Here is a 9,622-nt window from a genome sequence, read left to right as displayed (position 1 = left end):
CCCGCCTACAAACCCGCTCGGATCAATCACACGCACACAGAACAAGGAGAAATGTGCTCCCTCGGCCTCTCTCTCTCTCTCTCTCTCTCTCCCGCTCCGTCAGTCAATCGGGTCCGCGGATCTGTTCCGTTAACGTTTAGGGTTTCTTCAGCTTCAGGTTTGTTTTTAACTTCGGTTTGTAGTACTTACATACTTAATAACCAGTAGATTTCTGGTGAACGTGGGGTTTGTAGTCCTTACATAGTAACCAGTAGATTTCTGGTGAACGTGGGTTTCAGACATGCTGCTTGGTTTAAATGCAACTCCCGTTGCGTCTCTGCCATCGGAGATTTTTTTTTTTTACTGTCAGCTGCCCCGCACATTTCAAGAGAACCTAACCCACTTCCGGGTTAAATCTGACCACTTCCGGTTTAGGCCCCGCCCAGTCCGAGTACGGATCCGGATACAGATAATTCATGTGGTAAACAGATACAGATACAGATACAGATAATGCTTTACTCGCTCATCCCTAGTATTCTCCCTAATCGACCTAAAACTTCATGAAACCTCAAAAGCATATCTTTACACTTTGAATTTCCACACACTTGTCACATTGAGGAAAAAAATATAACATTTCTAACTTTCTTTAGTATGAATTAACGAGTGCAAAAGGGATCATCTCCAACGATCAGCATAGGACCATATTCCCGGGATGTGTGTGTGTGTGAGTGTGTATGTATGTGTGAGAGAGGAATATAGTAATAAATTGGACAAATATTACCTGAGGAGATATTAGCAACCAATATTTCTTTTTTACAAAGTGCTTTACAATTTTATATATGCATTTTTTTCCACTTTGAAATATATATTAGAGGTGAATAGTTAAAAGCAGCTAATATTTTAAACCCAGGAACCTATTCTCAATTCCTCCCTTTGTGCTTGACTTTTTACACCAAAACACATCCTCACTAAGCCTTCAAATGCATGCAGATTTGAAGGATGACATTCTCCAAACTCAACCTATTTCACAGTACAAAAAACACTGCGTCTCCATTATGTCCCCATACGTTTCATTTTACATCACGCTCATATAGCGAGTGGCGAATGACATTTCCCCGGGCCAACTGTTAAACATGGTCTTCTGCACACACACGCACGCACACGCGCACACACACACACACACACACACACACGCACACAATGCATGCGTATGAAAACCAACTGTCTTGTCTCTCTCAGCTCTCTGTCTAACTCCCACTTGTGCCCTTACATATTCTGAAGCAAGCCAAACTATTTGAGGTGCCTGCTGCTTGCATGTGTCCAATAAATATCACAACAGTGTTAAACTGCTCTGATTGTAACCTTCAACGTGATATAATTATCTTTGAGTTTAATGAAAAAACAACACATAATGACAGGGGGTAAAGAGTGAGGAGTTTAGCGCAAACATGACATCTGACGGGTTGTGATTCATACTCAAACTGACAACTTTGTCAGAATGAAGCATGTGTTTACAGCCAATGAGACACAGGTATTAAAACGTGCTCTAAGCAGTGTCACACGTTTTTTTTTTTTTACAGCAAACATCTCCTCACTATCCACTAGCTGCCTGCCCCCTGAACACACTGTAAAAAAAAACGTGGTCTCTGTAGACAGCCTAGGCTCTACAAACACCAACAAAAAACTAATTGTGCCAATCTGCACCACCAAACATAACAAACTTCCAGCGTTCCAGCCAATAACCACCAAGAAGGATTTAGGGGTGAGGATTCTGGGGTTAGTGCGCAGGAGCACGGAAGGGAGGGAGAGTGGACAGGCTGAGGAAGAGGAAGGGGCAAGCTAGTCTTGTTTTGTTCGAAAATACTTTGAATATCAACAAGAAGCGCCGTCACCGAACATTGCTTAGAGCACCTTTAAAATCCCATTGTGCCATGAATGACAGCGATGTTTAACGTCACATAAAACATGTAGGTGTTTATTTTAATATAATTTATCAAGACAAATTATGACAATGATGACTGAGAGTTGTTCTTTCCTAAAGGGCTGTTAAAGGTATTTTTGCAATAAGTTTGTCAAAGTTCAATAAAGACCTAACTGCTGAAGCTGACTAGAAAGACTAGACTAGAGTGTTTCTTGCCTGGCTGTGAGGGTCTGATGCAAATGAGAAAGTTGCACTGAATAATCTGTATGGACAAAACACAAATCCGCTGCTCAGGCCCGACAACATTTAAAAAAAAATACCATACCTCGTAAAAAGAGGCAAATGCAGCATTTTCAATCATTTATATACTGGTAAAATCAGATATGCGATTAATAACATATTTTCAACAGTAAAAAACACCCTCAGATGATGTCTGGAATAAAAAGGAAATTACACTTAAACATTACACGGCACTATTAATCAAGACTGAGATTCATTGAATAACCAATACTCCAACTAAAAGTCCCCAGAGTTAGAGCCACAGCACTATAGATGTAACATCATTCTCATGTCCCTACAATAATCATGTATAGGATCATAAGCTCAGGAGAAAATGTCTCTTTTTTAACCATGATAGAAGGAGTGCAGTGTGATTCAGCAAGAAAGGGAACCTGCAGGGATATTAAAGGATATGATTTCAGATATACAAGAACATAGAAAGTTACTCTGAATTTCTTACTATCCTTGGAAGGTTATTCCACTATTAGAAAGCTAAGAGAAGTAAAGGACCTGTAGTTATTTTCCTGCAGGGAAAGATATGCTAAGAGTCCAGTTATACAGCATGCAGCATGGGCCAGTTCACTAAAATGGACCATGATCTGGATGGGATAGCTCTGCTAGGAGCTTGGTGGTGTTTTCAGTTTGTTACATGCAGCAGATCTATTCAAAGTCCCTGACAAGAGGATGTTTGGTATCAATTAATCCCTTCAGCTACTATTTTCCCACTCTCTTCCCAATTCCAGCCATCTAGCAGGAAGGCCATCACTTTCTTTCACCCTCCCACCCTTTCCCTCGCTCAGACACGTGGAGATGGATGGACGGCGTGTGCAGGAGTCCTTGGCTGAACTGCAGAAGTGCTGACGTGGCACCAAGCCCTCTAACAGCATGATGACGCCTCTATCTGTCTCTCCATGGTGCACTCTCCCATTCTCATACGCATACAGACACTCACAGGTGCATTAACAGATAGGTACTTCACTTACTAATGTGAGGCTGAAAACACATACAAGTGCACTCTCTCACGCATTACATTTGCATATAGATTCCTGTGCTCACACATGCACATGAACAGGGTGCATGCACAAACACACCTCTCTATCACCGTCTGTCCAGTGACACCTTTATCACTCCATCCAGTCTCCTATATAATCAGCATCAGTCTCTATTGTCACACTCCTAACATCAACATCACAAACAGACATATACACAAGGCTGTCACACAGACGCACCCACACACCAACACACTCAGGTCAGCTGAGTGATGTTGGTGTGTATTTCTCTTCTGCTTGTGTTAACGTGAGTCATCTATCCTTCCACAGCTTCATTACAACCTGCAAGGGCAAACACTATCTCTCGCTACCTCTGCCTCTCTCGATGGAGGGAGAGAGACTGAGATATTCAGTAGATAGTGCAATCTCTCTCTCTCTCTTTGTAACCCCTCATCTTGCTCTTTCTCTCTATATTTATCCTCTGTCTCTACATCTATTGCCTTATGTCTTATGTTTTCAATCACACAGTCTTTTCTTTCTTCCTCTCCAACCTAGCCTTAAGCAAGTGCCAGCACGGTTAAGCAGCTTGTGATGTAAACATTTTAACCCACTGAAAGATGCAACAGAGTAGATAAATGTACAGACAGATGTGACAAAACTATGTGGACACCCCTGTCTAGATAACTTTGTTTGGGGCATTTTTTTATTTGTTTGGGGAACGCCCCTTAGTGTCAATTAAGGGCAATCTTAATGCAACAGCAGGTTCCCACTTTCCAACAGGAAAAAGTCATGATAAAGAATAAGAGCCCCAGTAAGCTGTTACTGTACCAGCCTCACATTAGTGCCTGTGGTTTTGGAATAAGATGTTCAAAATGACCCATATGGGTGTAATGTTCACCGCTAGACAGACCGCTAAATGTAGAAAAAAATCAAATAATATAAAAAGTTAATATAAAGGTCATGTTTATGTTGCGGGATGCAGAAAGAAAGACAAAAGATATGTATTGTTTTCTTACCTGCCTCTCGCAGCTCAGACAGAGAGCTTGTAGAAAGCTTGAGTTTTTTGAGGCCTGTACAGAAGGCATAAAAAATGCATAGGTAAAACCTCTTATTCTCTAAATTTTAAATGGCTAGCTGTTATCAAAAATAACTATCTGTAGAGCATTAGCAGACTCGCACGCAACAGAGTGGCTTCTAGAGCCCACTATACATAGTCCAACTTTTAATCATATTTCCAACTTTCTGAATTTGCTATTGTCCAGAACCATCTCAAATTTAGGAAGTCACTTAAATTACTTATAGATCCCTTATATACTAATGTATTAATGAATGCATTTTCTAATAAGAATATGTTTTGACTTATCACCAGGGAAGGCCGAGACACAAATGTTTTCACAAAACACAGACTTTAGGTTTTTCAGCTGGGACCCTCAAATAAGACCCAACACAATGGCATGACTCACCAAAAGGTTGAAGCAAGATTCAAGTCTTGGACTCCCTCTACTGGCTCGTAGCAAATGCTGATAGAAAATGCCGTGGAAATTGTTGCACAGTCGTGGCCCAGACATCTCTTCAATGTAATCATGCTGCTCAGCATCCCTGAGGAAGATTATAATGAGTTGTAAGAAAAGACGCCAGCCAAATGCTGAAACCCTGGAGGAACTATGCTGCTTTTATCCCTTTAGAATCAAACAACAGACCAGCTTTTAATCACATTGTACAGTCCGCTTTAACAAAAGACAAAAAAAAAAAAGCAAGACGAAAACGGGTCGAGCTTAATGTATTTTAATGGTTTGGGGGAAAACACTGTAGTTCAGCAAAGACTTTAAGAGTTAAAACAATTAGTCATACGTTTTCTATTGATCCCTCCCGAAGGTCGCTTATCCCAACAACTGCAGATAGGCTCATTACTCTAACAGACATCCTTATAGACAGTAAGGACTGATAAAGCCGGATCAATGCCACTGATCAGTTCACGCCACAGTATTGATAAGCACACAGAACTAGAATAGACAGAAAGGGCATTCTAATTAAACAAAAGCTTTCAAAACAGTCTTTTGGCTGCTATGCACAAGGAGTAACAGTAACTTACAGGGTGTAATATAAGAACCCCGTTTGCCACAGTCTCAGGGAAGATAAAACCCAATTCATTATAGTACTTTGGCCTTACAGTCAAAAGAGATCTGCAACACTAACAGCCCATATTAGGCATACTAGAAGACAGGTGAAGCTGTAGTGTTTATTAGACACCATAAAACTATGTGCCAGTAACATAAAATAAATAATAAATAAAACAAATTTGTCAACCTTTGCAATATTTGGAGGGTGAAACCACAAGAAAAGCCATGTTGTTTCCTAAATCATAAGAGATTTACTTATTACTGTGGCCATTGTGTGTGAGGTCATACTGAGCTTGCCAGGCTCAGCTCTACATCATCAGACTTAGCTCAAATGTCATCTGCCTAAACTGCAATAAGCTCAACATCCATCAAGCTCATGCATATGTGGCTGAGCCACTTCACCCATTTGTCAGCTCGCCCACTTAGGTCTAATATGCCAAATTTACTGGCTGTCCCGCACAGCCAGCTTAAGACCCGAGGTGATCGATCTTTTGAGTCTTAGCACCTAAACAATGGAATGCTCTGCCTCCACCCTTACTGTCTGTTGTTTCTGTATTTTAAAAATCAGATAAAGACCAAAGCTACTTGTTTAGACAGGCGTGTGGCATTATTGTGTAATAGCCTACTGAGTGTGTATCGTGTTCTCGCTGTATTGTTTCTTGAGTTTACATCTTTAACGCACTTTGTGACTTATGTCTGGGAAAGGTGCTTTATAAAAACATTTTACTTACTTTACTAAATAATGAAAAAAATCTCAATCATCATGTTTGTACCCAAAAGCCAAAAGCAAGTATGCCATTGCTGATTGCTGAATAACTTTCAACTAACACCCAGAGTACAACTTGCATCCTTTGTAGACCCACTTTAATTTGCCTACAAAAGCTGCAGAGAAACTGCTGACCATGCTTAACATCACTAGCCTACTAAACATTGTATCCCGAACGATGTCAGTTGTTTTTGTGGATTTAAGTTCAGTTTGAAGACACAACTGAGCAAAACTCCATGATGATCATGTGATATGACAGAAAGCCTGCACAGCTACCAAATGAACCTTAAAGTGCTGGTATACAATAGAACCACAGTTCTATTGTATCTAGGTCCATTTTGGGAGGAGCCCAGGCTTGCATGCAGACTGAGTGACACCAGTTGCTTCATAACCTCAGGGTCTGAATCACCTGTTGGTTAAAGTGGGTGACAGTGTGCAACAGTCAGACAAGTTACAGCAGCAGGCTGCTGTCACTGATGCGTCATGAATACACTCCTACCTGCTGTAGCCTACTGATATTTGAGCTTTGGGCGGATTGTTTAGCAGCCCATTCACTTCCCTCTCTTGGACTAACGTTGCCAACGCTACGCTATTGTCACAAGTAACTCTACACTGTAGAAGTGAACTTTGAGTAAATTTAACTAGAGTTGTTTTTTTCTCGGTCATGGGGGAGTCGGGCGCGACCGTGGCCTTAACTCGCAGGAGAAGGGCAACTTTGGCAGCGGTTAAAGGTGCGGATCTGCTGCCGGTGAACGGGAGGTCTGCAGCGGCGCGTCAAGGCTCAGTGAGCACGGGCACTACCAGAGACAATGACCAGTCAAAACAAAATCGTTCACTGGAGACAATCCGGTTTAAATCAAAGACTGAGAAAGAGAAACGCAAGAATGACTTACAGGCACGACTGAGGTGAGTTAAACTAAATTTACCAAACTGTTGTTTCGTATGAGGAAAGTTCAGAGAAGTCGTTTTCAAATATCTAGCTAGCTAACGTTAGGCTTCGAGGTGCCACGTCTAACTTCCATTTAGTAGGCCTAGTAACAACTTATTTAGTTATCATACGTTTGAATGTTAATGTTGGCTGATTTGTAGACAGTGATGGGTTACGGTCACGGTGGCTGGTCAGGGGTTTGGGGTGACGTCCCCTGTTGATTGTGTGTCTGTTGTCGCACTGTCATTCATTGACTACTACGTGTGTAGCGCTGCTTGGCAGAGTAACAACTTTTAGCACTTACCCTGCATTGCTAACGTTGCATACTGCGTCTGTGACTGCCTGGGGCTGTGTACACAGACAGTTAAAGAAGTATATTGAGTAGGGGCGTGTCTAATCATGTGGTCCTTAAACAGGGTGCATTGTGGGTTAGCTTGATACCTTAATAGAAAGCATAGACCGGTCCATGATAGAAAGCCATAACTATAGCCTACCATTGCGAACTGATTTACGAAACATTGGTTGGGAGTAAGTGTACCATTAGGCTAACTAGTCGGCTATAGGCTACTTTACTAGATGTATTCGAATAAATAATGAAAGTAACGTTAGTTTGGTCAACAGAGTTCGAACCACTCCTTTGAAAATTATAAACCAATTCCTCCATTAGTTTTTGGAACTGTTGCCTCAACAATGTTAGTATTGGGCGTAGCCTATTGTTTTTTGCTAGCATATCTCACTTTCTTTCTTCTTACTAAAACTGACAGCAAATTTAGAGGTCAGTGTGTATGTTCATAAGACAACGACAGTCCTTGTTTGAAGTACATATGATGCTAGAGTCAAATAAAAAAAAATGTTGATTGTTTCACCCATTTATTCATCTTATTTATTGGTAGCTGTCATAAGACCCAGGAGTCTCTGCTGAGTTCCGCCAGTGGATACAGTAACTACAGAGGAATCCTCAACTGGTGTGTGGTCATGCTGGTAAGACAAAAGTTTGCATACACACAAATAAACATGCATGTGCAAATATTTGCAAACATACAACACCACCTAAGCCATATCCACATGATGGATTGAAAACACATCTTTTTATATCTTTTTTGGCTCCCAACTAAATTTGTGTCCGCTACTTTTTGAAAGCATTCTGCAAATTGGATAAATGTTTTAAATTGCTTTGTAGTGTAAACATGTAAAATTAACATTTTAAATTATACATAGCCTAGGCCTACATATAGGATAGTGACAATTAATTCAGACACTTTGATAATCTGCTTCCAGTTGGATAGGTGTGTTAGGAAACCAGATTTCTGTTACTTCTGACTTGATTTACAAATGGAACGTGATCGCTGTTCAGTAACAACAGAGAAAAGACATGTTGTCACTGAAATATTTGTCTTTATCTGTTTTTAGATTACTACATGAGTATAAAATAGTGATGGAGCAGGTCTTGACAACACTGTATAATCTAGAGAAACCCAACAATTTCCCCAAGACCATGCATTTGGTGAATTAATAAATAAAAATTTATCAGGTTAATAAATCAGGTTGCTTATATATCTGAGGTAGGTTTTGACAGATATTTACATGTTTAAATTATGTGTTTACATAAATATAACTGAAGAAACGGTTCTTGTGTCTGGTTGTTTTGGTGAACAGTGTTCTGTAGTGCCTACCAGAGGGGAAAAGCTGAAACAAGTTGTGTCTAGGGTGTAATGGTACTGTAGTGATGCCTCCTGCCTGTTTCCTGACTCTGGAGGAGTATATAAGTACTTGGTTGAGGACAGGTTGGTACCAATGAATTTCTCTGCAGTTGTGACTGTCTGTTCCAGTGTGTTCCTGTCCTGTATGGTTGCTGATCTAAACCACGCAAGGATGGATGTGTAGAGGACAGACTGGATGATTGCAAAGTAGTCCTAAGGCAGGTTGATGTTCCGGAGCTAATGCAGGAAGTACATCCTCTGGCTGGTCTCCTGTGATGTCCTGCAGGCCCCTCCACACGGACGCAGGGTCGTTGGCTGAGAACTTGTTTTTCAGCTCATCAGAGTAGCTTCTCCTTGCTTCTCTGATCTCGCTTTTTAGTGATTGGGAGGGAGATCTCCTGTAGCTGGTGATGTCTTGCAGGCCCCTAATGGGAATCAAAAGTGTTTGACAAGTTAACAGCATTTTCAAATCCATCTTTTTTATCCTAACTGAGATAATGCCTTTAATCCAGGCTTGGAACACAGATTGTTGTGTTCATCGCAGGAGGGTTTTTTTCATTCCCACTGCACTTCTGTCCCATCCCCAGGGATAGAGCTTTTGTGCTGGGTAATGAGATATTACAATTTATTTAGAAAAAAGAAGAGCTTGGAGGACGAAAAATAGGCTGAGGAGAGGATAGACATGATGAGAAAAAAGGAGAGGTAGGAATGCAAGGAGAGAGAAAAGTGTAGAGGAGGAGAGAGGTGATATGGAAGGATGCATTTAATGGATTAAAAGCGTAGAAAGGACAATATGAACAAATGAAAGAAACATAGAGAGTAATATTGTGGAAATACATACATGAGATATCTTTTAACTCTTGGTTTGTGTTACAGGTGTTGAGTAATGCTCGTCTCTTCTTAGAAAACCTGTTAAGGTGAGTAAGTTTGGACTCTTTTT

At 40.8% G+C, this 9,622-nt stretch overlaps 1 protein-coding gene and 1 long non-coding RNA gene across 4 annotated transcripts in view; one reads left to right on the top strand and one right to left on the bottom strand.

Annotated features, from left to right (window-relative positions):
* LOC116691472 (uncharacterized) overlaps positions 1-7,076 on the bottom strand; it is a 42,335-nt gene extending 35,259 nt beyond the window's left edge. For all 3 annotated transcript variants that reach the window (XR_004332484.1, XR_004332486.1, XR_004332485.1), the window contains exons 1-3: positions 6,981-7,076; positions 4,632-4,767; positions 4,185-4,238 (exon numbers count right to left, since the gene is read on the bottom strand). This is a non-coding gene — a long non-coding RNA (uncharacterized LOC116691472). The remainder of the gene's footprint in view (positions 1-4,184; positions 4,239-4,631; positions 4,768-6,980) is intronic.
* Positions 6,719-9,622, top strand: part of dgat1b (diacylglycerol O-acyltransferase 1b) — a 14,676-nt gene continuing 11,772 nt past the window's right edge. The window contains exons 1-3 of the mRNA XM_032519111.1: positions 6,719-6,960; positions 7,876-7,963; positions 9,559-9,599. Coding sequence (XP_032375002.1) covers positions 6,719-6,960; positions 7,876-7,963; positions 9,559-9,599 — 371 coding nt within the window. The remainder of the gene's footprint in view (positions 6,961-7,875; positions 7,964-9,558; positions 9,600-9,622) is intronic.

This window comes from Etheostoma spectabile, chromosome 6 (genome assembly GCF_008692095.1).
Source record: "Etheostoma spectabile isolate EspeVRDwgs_2016 chromosome 6, UIUC_Espe_1.0, whole genome shotgun sequence".
Classification (NCBI taxonomy): Eukaryota; Metazoa; Chordata; class Actinopteri; order Perciformes; family Percidae; genus Etheostoma; species Etheostoma spectabile.
Note: the sequence above shows the minus strand (reverse complement) of the source record. Positions and strands in the feature narration are given on the sequence as shown.